General features: G+C 57.0%; 1 protein-coding gene across 14 annotated transcripts in view; it reads right to left on the bottom strand.

The window, feature by feature from the left end:
• Window positions 1-19,256, bottom strand: part of DAGLA (diacylglycerol lipase alpha) — a 72,016-nt gene that overhangs the window by 19,399 nt on the left and 33,361 nt on the right. For 6 of the 14 annotated variants that reach the window (XM_049892165.1, XM_049892177.1, XM_049892176.1 and 3 more), the window contains 5 exons: window positions 8,159-8,297; window positions 7,512-7,723; window positions 5,925-6,026; window positions 5,286-5,424; window positions 1,405-1,492 (listed from right to left, as the gene is read on the bottom strand). In XM_049892165.1, the coding sequence (XP_049748122.1) occupies window positions 1,405-1,492; window positions 5,286-5,424; window positions 5,925-6,026; window positions 7,512-7,723; window positions 8,159-8,253 (636 nt within the window). In that variant the 5' untranslated portion in view covers window positions 8,254-8,297. Of the gene's footprint in view, window positions 1-1,404; window positions 1,493-5,285; window positions 5,425-5,924; window positions 6,027-6,283; window positions 6,402-7,511; window positions 7,724-8,158; window positions 8,298-9,442; window positions 10,018-13,012; window positions 13,195-14,122; window positions 14,194-19,256 lie in introns of those variants that run through there. The other 8 variants (XM_049892171.1, XM_049892167.1, XM_049892170.1 and 5 more) reach the window with 6 other exon arrangements.

Below are 19,256 nucleotides of genomic sequence, written 5' to 3'. Positions count from 1 at the left end.
CTGCCAAGCTGTGGGCCTGGACCATCCTTCATGACCAGTGAGGAGGCTGTGGTGGGAAGAAGCTCAGAGCAGCTGGTTCTCTCACTGGGTTTCACCCTGAGCATCTGGCACTTGCAGGAAAACAAATCAAGGGTTGCGAAGTCAAATGCTGAATGAGTTCAAGCAGGGCCCTCTGCTACTTAGCTCCAGCCGCCTGGCCCAGCGAGAGTGCTCATGCTCCCAGATCCAGAGAGACAAAAGTTTACACAAGCGCCCCTGATTTTTAAATGCAGGCGTCTAATTCAAAACTTTAAGAAGCACAGCCCAGCTGGTCAAAGCGTGTTTTGGACTGGACCTGACCCCTGGGCTGGCAGCGTCTGACCTCTGTGCTGGGTTCTTCCAAAACCCAGGCTCTGCGGCTTCCTCCCGTGACATTTTGCTTTTTTGCTGAGCTCTAACACTGCCCCAGCCCTGTGCCCATGTGCTTGGGAGAGGTGGGGTGTGCCCTCAGGTCTGGCAGCCTAGCCACCACCTGCCTGGGGGCTACTCCACGTCCTCTGTGTGGCCAGCCTGGCCCAGCCCTGGGCCATGACCCCTCAGGCCCCTAAGAGAGACCAGTAGGGGTGCTCCCGCCCACCGGGGATCTTGGGGCACTTTCTGACACTTGGCTACTCACTCCACAGCTCAGCAGGGGCTGTGGTGGGGACACCCACTCGTGGCCTTCTTGGTGGCTTCTACTGGAGGGCACTTTGTGCCCGGCTCAGTGAGGAGGGTCTCCTGACCTCCCTGGCTCTGCCACTAACTACCTGTGGGATGCTGAGCAAGGCACGCCACCTCTCTGGGCCACAGCGCCTGATCTACAAAATGGGTGTGGGGCTAGATGACCTCTAAGGGCCCTGATGACCTGTGGTGCTTGGACTTGAGGACCCAAGGGCCCTGGCCACCCTTCCTTCCCTAGTCCTCCCATCCTCTCTCCCCCAGGACCCCCTCCTGCAGCCCGGACACCGGCCTGGCTGGCCCTCTGGGTACTACGGAGCCATCTATGGCCATGCTGAGAGCTTCACATATGAAGCTCCAGAAGCCCCCTCAACCCTGTAGTGGATCTTCTGGGTTAATCTGCAGCTGGTGACATGCTACTTCTCCTGTCTCTAGGCTGCCTGAGCTTTGAGCATCTCTGCTCCTGAACTGGAGTGTAAGTTCCTCAGGATCCATGCGAGGCCTTCAGATCCTTCCGTTCCCTTGGCAAGGAAGGTGGCCGGCTGTCCTACAAGCTGGACAGCATCAGTTGACCGAAGAACAGATCTGCACGTGAGCACGTGGTCACCCTACTCACACTCCAGTCACAACTTCCCTCCACACGACCTGCCCCACTTACACACTGGCTTTGCCCAAGCAGCAAAGGGCTCCTGACCGTCCGGTACTTACTGACTGGGAGTCCTTTGTCCTCGTGCAGCACAGGACTACTTTGAGCCGGCGTGACCAGCTGGTGGCCTGACCCTCCTCTAAGCGGTGCCTGCAATGGGTGGGGGGGGGCCGGTATGTGGGAAGTCAGAGGGCAGGGCCCAGATGTGGTGGAAACAAGACAGCCTGTTTCCAGGGTCCCACCAAAGGGCTCCCTGGCAGAGGGACCTGGGGGAGAAGAGGGCCCAGGCCCAGACACATCTGGGTTGCCAGTGACCTGGATGTCAGCCAGCAGGGACACTCCCTGGGGGGGCTCCTGCTGGCCTAAGATGGGGTGCTGGTGGCTGTGCTCTGTGACTTTCGGCAGTATGAACCTGAGCATAAGCTGGGAGCCCAGAATGGGAGCTGCAGCCCAGGTGTCCAAAGGCTCAGACTAAGCACCTGGGAAAGGTGAGCAGCGTCGGGGCCTCTCTGCCAACTTGTTGTGAGGCCTGCGGCCAACCCCTCAGACAGACCTGCTTCTCATCTGAAGGGATTTCAGACACTACATGCTCTAGATGTATGGGAAGTTTCCAGGGTTGAGGGAGGCTCTGCGTTTCCCAATTCCTTGGACCTGTTACACAGGTCTCCCCCGGCCCTGCATGGCTGGCCCCTGTCTACTCTCACCCCCTGCCCTAGCCCCAGTGGGTCTGGCTGCTCAGGTGAGGAAATGGTACAGAGGAGGCTGGGTCCCCTCAGTCCGAAGGCAGAATGGTGGGTTAATGATTCCACGGAGTCGCCCTCCCCGCATGCTGGCTGCCGAGAAGTCTGTGTGTTGAGCATAAAGATAAAAGACCCAACACTGAGCTCTAAATGTCCAAACTGAGAATGCTCTAGTGACACCTGGCCTCTCATGGCCCCTGGTGGTCAGCAGGGGAAGGCAAGGGTGGCCCTCAAATGCATCCAAGGCACTTAGCACCCATCAGGAGTGACAGGCGGGCCCTCCTTCCTGAGCCCTGTGGCTCTTCTCTGCCACTAAGGACAGCCTCTCCACTCCCCGACCCTGGCTCCACAAGGAGACACAAGGAGAGAGAAACTGAGGGGGCCTCCCAGGGCCTCAGGAAGAGGTCAGGAAAGAGTACCAGGGAATCGGTTTCTGGGAGCTGCCAGCCCTCAGGGACTGGGGCAGCCTTACAGATCCTAAACCAATGACCCACCTGCTGATGGTCTTGTTGAAGGGACAACCCATTGGCTAAGCGGGGTTCCCTGAGCATCACATTTTTAACCCTTTTTTAACGTAATAGGGCTTTCACACTTCCAAGGAGAACTTCCTGCTGGGCCCTGGCCTGACAGACTGTACACTTTATTGCAATACCCTTTATGCACAGCAGGGGGCAGATGATTTTTAGGAATCTGTGTGAGACGGTGACAGACAGGTTTGGCCTAGTGCATCAGTAAGGCTACCAAGGCCAAGAAAGGGAGACGCGTACTAAGTCTGGACAGGAAGTTCACAGACCCCAGCACGCTCTGCCCTGCGACCCACTAAAGTGAGGGACGGCAGACACCCCTCTGGTAAAGGTCCAAGGTCAAGGCTGCCAGGGAGTAGTAGTGACGGGAGTTACTCCCCACCCCGTTCCCGGGCAGATTTCACTGGGAGGAGAAAGGGCCAAGGACTTGAACAGCTTCTCAACTCCCAAAAATGAAAACAACCTCTCGGTGTGGCATCACAAGCGTGTGTGAGCCCCCAAACCTGCAAGCTGCTGGCCTGAAAATTTCCTGGCTGGAAAAACTGTTTGTTGGCTTCAGAGCAGAGAATGGGCAAACAAAGAATGGCCTAAGGGGCCATTAATAAAGTCCCAAGGCCCAGGCTACCCACCCCCAAAAGCCTAGCCCAAAGCTTGAGTAACTGCAATATTCAGGAGCCTGTGAGCACCCCGCCTCTTGTTCACCTGCTGAAAAACCACAGGAAAGTTTTCTAATTAAAATGACGCAACCGCCAACCACCAACTGCAGAGGCGTTGGCTGCCCTGGGCCCCAAAGGCAATTACCGAGAGACAGGGAGGGAAAAGTCTTTTTCTAGGGCCCAAGGAGCCCAGAAACCAGGTCAGGTGGGGGCGTGTGCTCAGAGTGAGCAAAAAGAGGTGGATGGTGGTGGCCGCTGGCGGGAGGGACATGGGCTGGAGCCGTGGCTACAAGGTCTAGTATTTAGGGCAGGGAGTGGCTGAATTAGGCACGGGTGTGGTTCTGGCTGCAGTGCCAAGCTGACACGGAAGGCCTGAGGGGAGCCAAAAGCAGAAGTGCAGAAGCGTGGGGTGGAGGGCACCCCTGCTGGACAGTGGGGTCAGGGCAACCTGCTGCCGGAGTAGGGGCTCCTGCCCCAGTTGCTCTGGGCTGGAGGATGGAATGCCAGCTCTGCTCCTCAGCAGCTTGACTTCGAGCAAGTGACTTGTCCTCTGCTGGACTTGGATTCTTCATCTGCGCAATGGTATCACAACCGAACCAGAGTTGGCAAAAGGATTAAATAGACTAACTGTGCAAATGGGCAGCTGTGGTTCAGTGGTGGAACTCTCATCTTCCATGCCAGGGGCCTGGGTTTGCTATCTGGCCAACGCATCTCATACACAGCCACCACCCATCTGTCAGTGGAGGCTTGCGTCTTGCTATGATGTTGAACAGGTTTCGGCAGAGCTTCCAGACTAAGATGGGCTAGGAAGAAAGGCCTGGCCATCAACTTCTTAAAATCAACTAATGAAAACCCTAGGGAACACAATGGTCTAACCTTCAAAGGTCCTATCCCCAACCCATCACAGGAATGGTGCAGGACTGGGAAGCATTTTCTTCCACGGTGTATGGGGTGACAATGAGTTGACGGCCAACTTCGCAGTGGTTAAAAACAATAATTGTGTTGCGGGCTCGGTGCAGGGCCTAACTCATAGTAAGAGCTCAACTAACAGAAACTACTGTGACCCTGCCTGGAGGCCATCCTTCATTTTCTCTGCCATACCACAGCATTCCCTCTTTTCAAAACACAGTGCAAAACTCACCTCCTCCAGGAAGCCTTCTTTGATTAACCTCTTCCAACCCCTTTAATAGGAGCCCTGGTGGTGCAGTGGTTAACAGCTCAACTGCTAACTGAAAGGTGAGCAGTTTGAACACATCAGCCACTGCGTGGGAGAAAGATGTGGCAACCTGCTCCCACAAAGATTATAGCTTTGGAAACCCTATGGGAGCAGTTCTACTCTGTTCTATTGGGTCGCTATGAGTTGGAATCGACTGGATGGTAGTGGGTTTATTAGGTGGGGGTCAGAATTGACTTGACGGCAAAGGCTTGGTTTCGGTAACCCCTTTAATGCTAGAGGCAGTCTAGTCCAGTGGTTAAGAACAAGACTCTAAAGCCAGATTGCCTGGGCTGGATCCTCATCATTTACTAGCTGTGTAACCTCAGGCAAGTCCCACAATCTCTCTGTGCTTCAGTTTCCTCATCTGTATTATGGGGGTGATGATAACAGCTAGCTTATGGAGTTGTTGTAAGTTAATACGTATAATGAATGAACTTAGACGGTGCTCGGCTTAGTTTGTGTTTCCCGCTATTACAGAAGTTGTTGTCAGCACTGACGAAGATGAGGGTAACAACAATGGCTACCATTTACTGAGCACATACAGGTGTGAGCACCATGTTAGCCAATCTGCCTGTGTTATCTCATTTAAATTCCACTACAAAGGAGGACCTGTTACAATTCCCACCTCATAGACAAGGAAGCTGAGGTGGGGAGAGGTGAAGCCTTTGACTGGTACCCATGGCTCGCACTAGGTCGAGATGCAGTTTGGAGGTGGAGGGCCACCTCCTGGAGGGCCAGGACCTTGCCTCTGCTGCCTGCCAGCAAACCCACTAGGTGGCCGCCCACCTGCCCACCCAGCCGACTGACCGCAGGTTGTAGGTCCGCAGGTTGCGCTGCCTCCTCTTGGTGGCTCTCAGCTTGACGAAGGTGCGGCCCGTGGGGTCAAAGACGCAGAGGACAGTGATGCAGACACTGAGGATGACCACCCAGTTGCAGACGACCATCCCTGTAGAGGCAGCAGTGGGATGGAAGAAGTGAGGGCACCGGGGCACCCTCACACCCTCCCTGCCTCCCCAGCTCTGAAGAAAGGGGCACAGAAGTTTCCCTGCTCCCAACTGGGTCTGGGGCCCATAAGCAAGGCTCAGAAGTCCCTGGTCCCAGCCTCTGGCTACATGGCTGCCCCCTTGCTGAGCCATGCTCCCAAACCCACCCTCAGCACAGGGAAAGCAGCACTGGGGTGTCTAGGGAGGTGTTGAGAAGCTCAGAGGAGAAGCCTCAAATGCTGCCTGGGGCAGCTCTGTGCCTGTAGCTGCTCACCCCGACAAGGGGCCCCAGAAGTAGACAGTGGGCCACAGGATGAAGGAGGCAGCCTGGCCTGCCAACCTGCTGGTGTCCTCACAGAAGTGTTTCCCTCTGGCCATGCCCGGAGATTCCTCTCCTCTAACCTGGCTCTGTCCCTTCCACCCTCAGGCCTGGCAAGGCTCCAGGCAGGCTGCACCAACATACCGAGGGTGACATTCTTGGCAGTGAGGTCATTGCAGGAGGTGTAGTACTGAGTGAGCCAAACGATGCCCACGATGGCATAGATGAACTCGATCACCAGGATGGCTGCAAAGAGAGCAGGGCCTGGCTGGAGGGTGGCCACCTCGCTGCCTGCCAGGGAAGAGCCTGGAACCTTGGCGAGGCCTCCCAGGTGGCTCAGCTCCAGGGTGGGAGGCAGTGGGTCCACATCACTTGCCCGCACTGCCCCGACACACGGGCCACACGGCAGGCAGCACCTAGGGAGCATGGCTGTCCTGCACCATTCCATCCTGCTGGCCCCGGTACTGTCCCTTGTAATGTGCCCACTGCCCGCTCTGGCTTACTTGCCCCCTGGCCCCAACGCCTCCTGGGAAGGTGGCTGGGAAGGTGGATGAAGAGGCATTTCCCAGCTCTTTCAGGATTTTACAATTACATGCTCCGACTCAGGATTCCGATGTCTCTTAGGAAAGTTACTTAGTCTCGCTGAGCCTTTGTTTCCTCATCTGTAAAATGGGGGTGACAATGTTTATGTCGTAGGACCAAATGAGAACTAGATGAAAGACTGTTCACGGAAACCGCTATTTCCCAGGAAGAGGCCTCTGGAACCTGAGGGAAGAGGAGGGTGGAGCCGTGTGGCTGGGCTGCCCAAGGATTCCACTGAGCCAGCACACTGAGCCCAGGGCCGACACGGGGTCGGGGAGAAGATCTGGTGGCCCCAGAGGGGACCAGGCACAGGGTGAGAAGGTGCTGGCCATAGCCTCTGGGTAGCAGCTAGGAGCTCGGGCTTTGGAGCCAGATGGCCTGAGTTCAAATCCCAGCTCTGACACTTAGACATATACTAGCTTTGCTGCCTTGAGAGGCTTAATTAGCTTCTCTGGGCCTCAATTTCCTCAACTGTAAAATGAGACTAATAATCACTCGTTCCTATGAACTAACACATGGAAAAGGACTTAGCACGGAACACAGTAAGCACAATACAAGTATTTGCTCTGAAAACCAGGAGAAGCAACTGGCCCTGGGAGGAGGCCAAAGTTGGAGCCCCCAGCCTAGTAGAGGATACAGGCTGGTTCTCTGGGAAGCTGGTCTAAGCCCTTTAGGGGCTTCCAGGAAAGGGGTGGGCTTATTTTGAGAAGTATCACAGAGTGGGTGAACAGAAGTACATGGTCTACGAGAGGCCTCGGCAAACTTTTATAAAGGCCAGAGAGCAACTCTTCTAGACTCTGAGGGCCATTCCATCTCTGTTGCAACTACTTAACTCTGTCGATGTACTGCAAAAGCAGCCACAGACGATGTGTAAATGAGTGTGTTACAATAAAACTTTATTTATAAAAATAGATGGTGGCCCGAATGTGGCCCGCAGGTCACAGTTTTTCCACCCCTGGTCTAGAACGTAACCTCGTGAGGACTGGGACTCGGGTGGGTTTTGCTCATTGCAGTACCTGGCGGCTAACACAGGGCTCGGCCACAGCAGGCGCCCGGCACATATGGGCTGAATGACTGAATGAGCACAGGAGGAGAGGGACAGGGTGGGGCACCTGCAGCACCCCGTCTACCCAGGCTGGCGGCCCTTACCCAGGCGCACGTAGAGCACGTACTGCATGGAGTCACGGGGCTCTGTGTAGAGGATGCCCCCACGCATGCTCAGCCAGATGATGGCCATCTCTGCAATCATGCAGCTCAGCAGGATGCCCAGGTAGCCACGGCCGTGGTCCACCAGGTTCAGCGAGCAGGCCTCGTGTGGGCTGTAGACCAGGCCGAAGAGCACCACAGACAGGATCACAAACCTGCGGGGACACCGCGTAAGAAGCCCAGCCCGCCAGCTCCGAGCGGACAGCTGTTGCACCTCCTGCTGCCCCTGGACTCGGGTGCCAGAGGGTGTTACTGCTGGGCACAGGAGGGGGCAGCAGGCGCCCCTCCCCTCAAATGCCTCTAGAAGCCTGGGTGGCCACGACCAGGGCGTAAGACTCAGGGACAGAGAAGCGAGCACAGGGAGCCCAGCTGTCAGCTGTGGGGAGGCGGCAGCTCCACCCAGCACTGGGGTCAGGTCCAGCATGGCCAGGATGGGCACCACTCTAAGGGGGCAGATATTTCAGATGCCTCCTCTGGGGCCTGGGAGCAAGACAGGGTCAGGACTTGGGCATGGTAAGGAGGAACAGATGGCCGGAAACCACCCAGCCCTTTCTCCCCAAACCCAGGCCAGGCCCGGCTGCGACACTCACCAGGTGGTGTGCAGAAGGAAGAGGAAGACGGCTGGCAGGACGAGGTCATCGCTGCCCACAGACCAGCGCCGCCGGAACACCACAATCCCGGGCATGGCTGGCAGCTCTGCAGAGGCTCAGCGGGCCTGGCACTCACCTCCTGGGAGAAGGCAGAGGGCCCTGGAGCTGCCTGGGCATCTGCGGCACCCAGAGCCACTGCATGCCTGGGCCACCAGCCAGTCCGAGGTGCAACCAGCGGCACAGACATTTCTGGCACTGGTCGCAAGTCTCAGCTCCCATGGCCCAGGGGTCTCTGGGCCACTAGAAATGCTGACCCATCTCTGGATGGGACCCGCCTCCCACCCTCTCCCTCCCCTCCCCGTCAGAGCCAACACAAAGGACCTCAGCAGGCAGACACTGGCATCGGCCTTATCCCTGCCTGAGGTCTCCTGCCCCCAAGACTGGCACTGGCCCCTTGGGACCAGCTTCTTCCCAGAGTTACCCCAACAGTAGCTGTCCAGCTCCACTGAAGACCTGGGCTCACCCTTGCCTTCTCTGTGGGATCAGTGCCCCCGGCTCCTAGCCCCCTATTTTCCTTCCACAAGGAGGCCTGGCCCATTGCACACAGTCCTTGTGGGGTGGGGGTGGGGGAACATCCCAGACCAAGACTGAGCTGGACGGGGTGGGGGCGGGGTGACTGAAGGCCCTGGGGGAGATGGGCACAAGGACACATATGTGGTTGCAGGCTGGGACTGACAGAGCATGGAAGGTGGGGAAGGCCCTGCACACAGTAGGTGCTCAGTATATATTTATTGCATGAGGCCTTTAGGCTGTAGCTTTGCTGGAGCCCTGGGAGTATGCCTTACAACTTGGACCTGTACCATAAGACAGAGGCCCCCACTATAGCTCTGCCTCTTGGGAGGGAAAGACATGGTCAAACTATGGGCTGGGAAGGTGGCTTGGGAGCACTGTGGGCCACATACTGCTGGAACGGTAGTGGGGACCCTCTGCAGGGTACCCCGAGCTCCCGGGGCCGCACCTCCCATGCCCACCTGAGCCAAGCAGCCTGCAGACCCCAGCTCTCAACTCTTTGGAGTAGCTGAATTCCAATTAGCTCCAGGCTGCCTCAAGAGGGAACACTAAGGAATCAGGGCCCCACCCCTTAGAGCCCCAGGAACCAGGTGGCTGTGGGCTGGGAGGCTCCCCCACAGGAGGCTGGTCCCAGAGGGGCTCCAGGGCAGCTCTGCTGTGGGGGTCAGGGCACCCTGCTGGTGGGCGGCTGTCCCCAGGCCGGCAGAGGCTTACATGGCACCTGGTCCAGGGGCAGGCGACAGGTCCTCCTCTCCCGGGTGATGGCTCCAGGGAAAACGTGTGTCTGAGGAGACTGGCATCACTTGGGAAGGAAGTGGCCAAGTCTTGCTCAGCCGGTGGGCACGGCCCTCGGGGAGGATAAGGGGCTGTGGGGCCTGGAGGCCGGTCGGCATATCTGGCCCCAAATGGCTCCCTGTCCCTGTGAGGCTACTTCTCGCAGCCCTGCCCGGCTGCTCCAGCAAGCTGCTGGCTGGACGGGTCGTGCCTACTCCTCCCCCCACCTGCAGGAAGTGACATCATCCCACTCTTTTTCTGAGGAGGAGTTGAAGCTTGGATGCTGGGAAGCTGGGAGGATGGAGAACGGGAGCCACAACTGAGGGCTGGCCGGGGAGTAGGGGTTTGAACCTGGAAGGGCTGGGGCTCTGGCAGTGTATGTGACAAGTGGCCAACTGCACAGCTTCGGGCTCCAAATGATGGGATGGCAGGGGGCTGGGGCAAGACAGAGCTGCAGACAGCTGGTGCTTTCACAGCTAATTCCCTCTAGCTCTTTCCAGTCTCCTGGAGTTCACCTGGTAAGGTGGAGGCAAGGTGTGGCTTAGAGGGCTGCCAGGGGCCAGCATAGTCTCGGCAGTGCTGTAGCTCTGCACCTGATCTAACCAGGAGACCTGGGGCAGAGGGAAGGGCTTTCCACCTGTGCTGCCCCTGCCCACAGCCCAGAACATCACATCCTCAGGTACGCCCTGGGAAGGTTCTCCCCATCACCCTGAGGGGGACCATCCTCCTGTCCGCACGCCTCACCTCCTGGAGTCTAGAATAGCAAACCCTCTCTCACACACACACCATTTGCTGAACACCCTCAAACTCACACTGCAAGCCCCCCCGCCCCCCGGCACTGCACACAGCCCCGCCCCTCCTCTGCCCGTGTGCTCTGGGCCTCTCCAGCTCTCGGGCTGGGTAATCCATCTCCAGGCTGGGAGAGGAGAGGTGAGCCTGCCCCGGGCCCTGCGGAAGCGACAGGACCGTGAAGACAAAGCGGTGACATGGCAGGTGGCAGCTTCTGCCCTGTGGCTGGGGGTGAACGGCCACAGGCCAACAGTCACTGCCCGCCCAGATCACATGGCGGACTCCTGAGTCCGGGGCTGATGCACCCTGCAGAATCCTGGGTGATGAAGCTGCCTACTAACTGCATGACTTGCTAGTTAAGCCTCAGTTTCCTCATCTGTGCAACGGGGATTATCCCCACTCCTAAGGTTCTGGTGGGCGTCAAATGAGAGAACTTCTGCAGAGGCCGGGTGAATGGCAGTGATGACTGTCTCAGCTGGAAGTGGGGAAGGTGGAGGGGTGCATGTGAACCCCCAGGTGTTGTGACTGCCCCTCCCCCACCTGGGCTAGTGGATTCTCCAGCTGGTCACCAGCAGGTCATGGTCGGGGGCGGGGGTGGCAGGGCCTGTGCTGCTGCCCGAGGGAGGTGCTCCGTGCAGATTCATAAATCTTGGGGCTGCTATTTTTAAGGGCCTGAAAGGCGCCCTTTCTCTTGAGACCCCAGCCCATCACAATATGGGTCTGTTCCCCGGCTGGGATGTGACTTCATCTAGAGGAAATGTCTCAGGAGGAGGAGGGCAGAGGCTACTTCCTGGTCCGGGGCAGCCACAAAGCATCTCCTCTGCTCTCCCCGCCTCAGGGACAGGATCATGCCCGCGACAACCTCAATGGGGAGGGCTAGGTGCTGCCACCCTGTGTCTGCACCACACCACGGATACCGCCAGGGCAGGCGTGAGCCCCTGCAGGCAGGGAGGTGCAGGGGTGCTGCTGGGAGTTTCCCCACCTGACTAGCCCTCAGCCTGGGCAGGTGTGAGTAGGGTACAGGGGTCTACCTCACATGAATGGAATGACCTGTAAGACCCTAGGGGTCTCTTTGTTTCCCCACTTACATGACCCCAATTTCTTTGCTGGTGATTCAGGCCCTTGGGTTAAGTACTAACCAGTCCTGGAGTTCCTCTTTTCAAAAATCAAAGCTGTTTTAAAATGCACATGGGCCCCCGCTTTAAAAACCTTCCAAGGCCCCGTGCAGCCTTCTAGATAAAGTCCAAGTCCTTCAGATGGGTGGCAAGGGCCTCTGTCACCAACTCACTGTGCAACCTTGGGCACCTTCTGTGCCCTCTCTGAGCCTGTGCATGCCTTACTCCTGGTGCAGAAGATGCTCCCCAACCTGCAGGATCACAGGCGCAGACAGCCTCCAACACAGGGCTGCCCTCAGCCAGCAGGTTCCTTCTGGGTAGAGAGGAGACCCGGCCCTTTCTCCCACTGCCTGGCCCTCTTTTTCCCCTCCCAGGCTCCCTCCCCTTCCTAAAATCACTTCTTCCTAAAGGTTCCATGCTTTGTTCACCTGGGTTCCTCTGCCTGGCAAAATCCTCCTCATCTCTTCAGGTCAGTCAAAATGTCATCTCCTCTCTGAAGCCCTCCTTGACAGGCTCCACCTACCTCACCCTTCTCAGGGGGAACAGGCTGCTCCCTCTGGGATTCCCAGGCCCCTCATCCTCAATGCGGCCCCGGTCACACGGTCTTATAGTTAACCTACTGATGCCCCCTGCCCACCGTCCCCAGCTCAGAGATGTGCCGACTGCACTGCCCACACCAGCCCCCACAGGGTGAGCACAAATCAACTCGGACCTCAACTCCAGCCCTCTCCCCTGGGCAGCCTTGGCCCCACCCCAGCCACCTCTCTATGGCCCCACCAGCACAGCTCCATAAAAGCTGGGGACAGTGGCTCCTTTTCCCCTTCTTGGTTCACACCCTTCCTTTGCCGGAAATGTCCCTCCCTCTGCCTGCCAGGCTGAGCTCCCAGCCCAGTCCTTTCCTGACGGCTCACGGAGAACCATCTCCCTCGCCTCCTTCTGGGCCTTCAGATTCCTCATCTGTAAGATGGGGAGAATGGCAGCCCCGCACAGTAGGGAAGATGGCTGAGTGAGGTTAACTGAAGGGCTCTGCACAGGGCCTGGCACACGCTGACCATCTGTTCACCAAGGCTGCTGTATTAACAGGACACCTGGGGGGCATTCTGGAACTTCTGGGCAGGGAGAGCTGTGACTCCTGATGGCAAGAAGCTGTTGGGCAGGTCCTGGTGCTGCCCCACAGCTGCAGCAGCTGAACAGAAAGGGCTGGATGAGCAAGTAAAAGCCCTGACATGGCCTGTGTGTACCTTGGAGGGCTGGTGGTTGGGGTGCCCGCGCTGGGCCTCATCCCCTGACCCAAAGGTCCTCCCGGGGCTTGGCCTGGGAACAGGTCTTGATGGGGGTCCATGATCCTGGGGCCCAGCCGATGGGTGCCAAGAGCTCACAGGGGAAGGAAGAGGGCAGGGGAACCTGGGTCAGACTTCAGAGTGGTCCACCACAGAAAAGTTCCAGCGCAAGCTGGAGGGAGATGGGAGTCGCCCTGCTTGCCTGCAAAGGGTCAGGGCACCGGACTCAGGCTGAACCTGGTGCCCGCAGGGGACAGGACAGTGTGCTGTGGGAGGCTTGTCCACTGCCACCTCCAGCCTCTAGGCCAGCCTATGAGATTTCCCACCTGAGCAGAAGTGGCATCGGATACCTGGGCCCAGAGTTGGGCTGGAAGTTGAGTCTGAAGGAGAGAATACGTCTGACCTCAGCTGAGCACCATCTGTGGCCCAAGTCCTGGGCTGGTCAACTTCAATCGTGCAGCGGCCCTTGATTCCACAGAGAGAGGAGGTATGGGCGAGAACATGTGCCCTAAAAACAGACAGCCACGCCTGAGTCCCGGCTGTGTGACCTCGGACAAGTTACTTAACCTCTCTGTGCCCCTCGGTTTCCTCATCTCAAAATTGCTCCCATAAAGATTACAGCCTAGAAAACTCTATGTGGCACTTATACTCTGTCACATGGGGTCGCTATGAGTTGAAAATTGACTCGACAGCACCTAACAACAACAACGAAGTTGGGGATAAGAATGTATCTACCAAAAAAAAAAAGAACACATCTACCTAAGAATTGTCACGAGGGCTAAATGAGTCAGTTATAGACATAAAACACTCCAGACTCGCCTGTCAGATAGTAAGTGCTCAGCATGCTGGCACTTCCGTTACTATTCCTATTTTAGGAGGAGGAGCTTGAGGAAACCCTGCCCTGACACCTTGTGAGCAACAAGAGGCTGAGCAGGAAGGATGCACAGGTCACTTCCCCTGCCATCTGAGGCCCACGCCTAGTGCAAGAATGTCAGAGTAAGAAGGGGCCCCAGAAATGGTCCTGCCACCTCCTTTTCTGGTTGAGGATACTGAGGCTCGCAGAGAGCACAGGTCTGTCCCAGTCACCCAGCTAGGTGAAAATAACTGCTCTAAAAACAGACCGCCTGCGCCCGTGTCCCGGATGTGTGACCTTGGACCAGTTACTCAACCTCTCTGTGCCCCTCGGTTTCCTCATCTGGCCCCAGAGACTCCCAGTTCCTCCCCACCGGCATCACCACTGGGGGCTGACCATACAGCCTGGAGTCCCTGAGCCAGTCCACTCCCTTCTCCTTCCTCAAGTACACTTGCTCAACCTCCTGGGGAGATGCTTCCATTAACAGTGTTCCCCCAGGGAGCCTGGCCGAGATCCTCTCTCTCAGGCTCTTGAAGATACACAGCCCTGGCAGAAGCCGGCGAATCCCCAGGAGCTCCCTCACCGGAGACAAATCTTCGAGGAGCCATCAGCCATTTCCACGGTTTCCAACAGAGCAATCTACGGCCTGTCTGTCTGGAGGAGGAGAGACGTTCAGACACAAACCCACCTTCCCTGGGTTCCCATCTTGCCCCTGCCTGCTGAGGCTGGTGGTGGGGACAGGTCCAGCCACACCCTAGAACTGCCCAGTCTCTTGGTCAGCGTCCCCAGGACAGAAAGGCACGGCCCCGCAGGGTTTCCTCATCTGTAGAATGGAGAGCCTAGACTAAGTGGGAGCCTTTGGTTTGGGATTTATGTAGTGTTTGTGTTCACAATGAAAGGCTGGGTGTGCCTTCAAGGAACCACAAACAAGGAAAAGGTAATGAATTAAAAAACAAAAACTTCAAGAACAAAAAATTAATTAAAACAGAAGGCTGGGGGCCCCAGCTGCCTGCAACACCCCCTTGGTCTGCCTGGTTCCATGTGTGCCTGTCAGGAGTTGGCGGCTTGTCTAGTCTTGGGGGCCTGACTGCAGCAAGGGGGGCCCTGGGCAGCCTGCAGGGTGAGTCACAGCCCCTAGAGGCACTCAGAGGCCCCATCCCAGCTTGGGCAGATTCAGATTCACGGATGGGCCACCCTGTTGCCCAACCGGGCGGCTTCTCTGCTTTGCTGCTGTAAGACCGTGAGAAGCCAGTTAACGCTCTGAGCCCACTTTTGAGGCTTAAATGAGATAGCCTTGCAGATGCAGGGGATCAACTCAGGAACGAGCATCACTTTACAAAACTGCAGGGACCCCGGGTTCCAGGGTGATGGGGAGAGGAAGCTCTCAGCCCAACATGGGTTGTTTTGCTTCGTCCAACATTTCCGAATTGCCTACCACGTCTTAGTCCCTCATTGAAGCTCTTTACAAAGAGTGACTTTTCAATCCTCAGCACTCTGTGAGATAGGCACTATTATTTTACCCATGAGCAAGCTAGGGCACAGAGAAAGGAAGAGACTTGCCCTAGGTCACGCAGCCTGGCTCCAGAGCTCACGCCATAACACTATGCTTCCAAGGAGCAATATCAGGGTTCAGTAAAGGGCCAGTTCTGAATCCAGGGCCCGGGGTGAAACCTTCCCTTTCAGAGTGAGGAGGCAGAGGCCTTAAGGTCCAGAAAGACCTCTCCAGGTCTCGTTTGGCTGCAGACTCCCAGTCATGCCACCATATGGGAGAGTGCAGGTATCAGTCCCATTCTGCAGATAAGGAAAACTGAGCCCAGGGGAGTTCTATAGTCTTGTCTTGAGGTGACAGGGAGTGAGTATGCAGCTAGGGACACTTTACACGTTATCTTATTCCACCCTTGTCAGGCTGTAGAGTGATATTAAAAAAAAAAGTCTCACTGTGACCCCCATGCACATTAGAGTAGAATTACACTCCATTGGGTTTTCAGTGGCTGATTTTTCACACGTAGATTGCCAGGCCTTTCTTTTTTGAGGCACTTCTTGGTGCACTTGAATCTCTAACCTTTCAGTTAGCAGCTGAACATGTTAACCATTTACACCGCCAATGTGCTGCCCCAGATTTACAGGTGAAGAAACCAAGGAAGGAGTGGGGAAGGGACTTGCCCAAAGATCACAACAAGGACATGGTAGAGCAGAGGTTTCAAGCAGGCCCCTTAGTTACCTGAGAGAAAACATCTCTCTGTCCTGTCAGTCCGAATCTCTAGTCTCATGCATCCGCACTTGCAGTCAGAGTCCAGCACATTCCACCCCGAGTTCTGGGGGCCGTAGCTCTCTCTCCTTCTCCTCCCCCAGGTCTGTAACCCCACCAGCCAGGCCAAGGAGCAGTGGCCTCTGAAGGGCACAGGAAGGGGAAGGCAGCGAGAGAGGAGGCAGAGAGAAAGCACGTGTGGGCTGGGGGCCGTGTGCACCACCAGCCTGTGCCCGGGTGTGTGCAGCCCAAGTTAGGGGCCTGAAAGCTGTTGCCTTTCACACATCAGCTGTGCTGGAGCAGAAGGCAGAGCCGAGTCAGCCCAGGGCTGGGGTTGGGTTGCAGCATGAGATAGGCCTCATACACCCAGGCCCTGGGATGAACTCCGGGTGTGACTGGAGTGGCTGCAGACAGGAGTGGGCAGCCACTGCCATTTGTTCCCTTCTACCCCCCGGGTCTTAGACTAACATCTCCCTGGCCTTGAAGGACCAGGGGAAGCACCTCCTTCACCCCTCACAACATGCCAGGTGTCCAACAGTCCTTACTATAACCCTATGGGGCGGGTATGGCTGTTCCCATGCCACAGAGGGGGAAAGTGGGGCTCCAAGAGGTGATATCACCTTGTCAAGACCTTGAATGAACGAGTGGCCAGGTCAGGGTTTGAAGCCAGGGCCAGCTGCTGTGTTCTCTGGGCTTGTTGGCCAGAGACCCCGCCCCACAAAAAGAACAATCTGGGAGGTGGGCACAGAGTTCAGTGGAGAGGATGAAAGGAAGGGGCCTCAACTACCAGGGTGCTGCCTATGGCCACCCTGGGCTGGGTCTGGAAACAGCTCCAACAGTTACTCACTCACACGTTAATTTGTTTTTAATTCTTATATGGCATTTACTACATGCCAGGGACTGTGGCAAGCGGTTCACAAATACTGGGTTAATTTAACCCTTAACAACCCTGTGAGGTCAGTGCTACTCTTGTCCCCAGTTTACAGATGAGGAACTGAGGCCTGGAGAGGTTAAGTAACTTGCCCAAAGTCACACAGTGAGTCAGCGGCAGAGCCAGGGAGCGAGGACCCAGAGTCCACGCTTTCTGTCCCTCCCCGCGAGCCCCCATCAGGGTTCCATTTATCACAGAGGCTCCAGCTTCTCGTTCTCACGCTAATTATTTTCCACTTGTCTACAACGAGCAGAATTTGCCATCTGCCACTGGCCCTGTCACTGACACCAGCCAACTCCCTGGGAATCAATTGGGGCCTTTCGTTTCCTGCTGGTTGTTCTGGGAGGGCGGCTGGCTGCTGAGGAATGAGGGAGGAATGAGGGAGGCAGGGCCTGAGAGGTCAGCAGGACCCTTCCTTGGCAGCCAAGCAGGACCCTGTGCCCACCCCCACCCACCCCTGCTCTGCTCCACTCGGGGTTTTAGGTCACGGCTCACTCAGTCTGCAAGGGACTGTCCTGGCCCCAAAGGATTATTTTCCAATAGTGGAAGGGGCTCCCCAGGTTCTGGCCAGAGCAGGAGTGTTTTGTTTTGTTTTGTTTTGTTTTGTTTCTGAATTCTTCCTTGGAGACCATTTATTTTCCTGAAACTTAGAATGAGCCCTTGTCCCACCCTCATTCCGGAGCCCTGGGCAGAGGTGCCTTGGAGAGTCTCAGACAGTGGGGCTCTGCTGGCCTCTGTAATCGGCGCTGCTTTGGTGTCTGGGCACCCTCACGGCCAGGCCGACATTGCTACGGCTCTAGTGGCTCTGGGCCACTTTCTTGGGCCTGTCTGTGGGGAAGGACTCAGGCAGGCAGGAGGGTGGCCGAATGGACACCCATCTTTGGTCTGCTCAAGAATACTCTCTTACTGCGCCTGTGGTGTCCTCACCTCCCCGCATCCTCTAACACATCTTTATTCTGCTCTCTCTGGGAGCCCCTCCTTCCCACCCCCGGCCAAAACACATAGCCCAGATCTAGAAGGTGATGGCCATCCAAGTGCCAGCTGCTGCCCTCCTCTGGCTCCAGAGTGGGGCAGCCCTGGGTTTGAATCTTGGTTCTGCCACTGTTAGTTGCCTGTGAGCTTCACTTCTCTGAGCCTCAGTTTCCTCATCTGCAGAATGGGCTAATGAAGGCAGCCACTTCACAGGGAGTCGCAAGGATGAATGAAACAACGCACACCAAGTGCTCAGTGCACAGGAAGTATCAGCTGCTCACGTTACTATTGATCAATCATTCTCCCGAGCATGCTTGGAACCTTCTCCTCACCACCCCTGTCCCCTGCCCCCACAGTGTAGCAAGGTGTGCGAATCTCTCTGCCATCTAAGTCAACCCTCTCAAACAGAAAGGCCCTGTTTTCTACCCCTGGAAACAAGGCCAACCCATGCCTGCCCTCGCCCCGCCAACCTACAAATCCCCTGACCTAACTTCCCAGGCAGGGAAGGCGGCACCTGCCAGGACTTCTGCCTGCGCAGTGCTGAGGCTTCTCAGGGCACTGCCTTGTTCAACCCACAACGAGCCACAGATATGGGACTCCCCACCCCGTGGGAAAGATGGGAACCCCAGGACCAAGGCCTGTGCTCCTGTGGAAGCTGTCTGCCTGCCACTGAGTCTCAGGCTGCCCAAGGGCAGCCCCTTCCCAGCTCAGATTTGGGATGCTGGAGGAGTGGCGGTCTGCCCACCCTTCATGCCCACCTGTCCAGTCCACAATCCTACTTGTCCACCCTACCCCCACCCCCAGGCCTGTCCCTCCCTGAGACCTTGATCCCCAGAGGGCCCTGCCCGGCAGCCCACCAGTGCCCCACTTGAAGCCCAGCATTTGCCCTTGCTTCTCATGGCTTCCTCCAGAGAAGACTCAGTCTAGGGTGCTGGCAACACCTCGGAGAGGAATTAGCACCTTCCACTTCCTAATTAGGCCGCTAATCAGGATGTTAAGTGAGCACACCTAGCTTGATACTTCCCCTCTGGGGCCCTGCCCCACCACCCACATACCCTGTGCCTCCTCAGGCTCCATGCTGTGCCTCGAGTGGGTGCATGCTGGCCGGGGGCGGGCCAACACCTCTGGCCTCCGTGAGGCTGCATGGGCCTCAGCTCCTTGGAGGGCCACCTCCCTGGGCGGTATGGCCATCTAGGGCACAGGCCCAGTGCTCAGGCTATTGGGTTTCATTTCGACCATTCCCTGGGCATCACGGAAGCAGGCAGGGATCAAGTGACTGCGTAATAGGAGCTCCTTCCAGGCAGTATGGGTGGGTGGGGGAGGAGGTTTGCAGAGCTCCCCACGTCACAGGAAGGGCCAGCACCCCTGCCCATGGAGCATGGTGGGGGAGGCGGCATCTCCTTCCAGCCAACGACACACAGCCAATGGCCAGCCCCTCCCCTGTGTCCAATAAGCTGGTGTCAGTGCTCTTCAAACTGGGTTCCTTTCCAGAAGCCTTCAGGGACACCCCCCCCCCGCCCCCATGAGAGGAAGTGGTAGAGCAGGCAGGGCTCAGGGGCTTGTAAA

This window comes from Elephas maximus, chromosome 7 (genome assembly GCF_024166365.1).
Source record: "Elephas maximus indicus isolate mEleMax1 chromosome 7, mEleMax1 primary haplotype, whole genome shotgun sequence".
Taxonomy (NCBI): Eukaryota; Metazoa; Chordata; class Mammalia; order Proboscidea; family Elephantidae; genus Elephas; species Elephas maximus.
The sequence above is the reverse complement of the archived record's forward strand: the minus strand, read 5'-3'. Positions and strand labels throughout refer to the sequence as shown.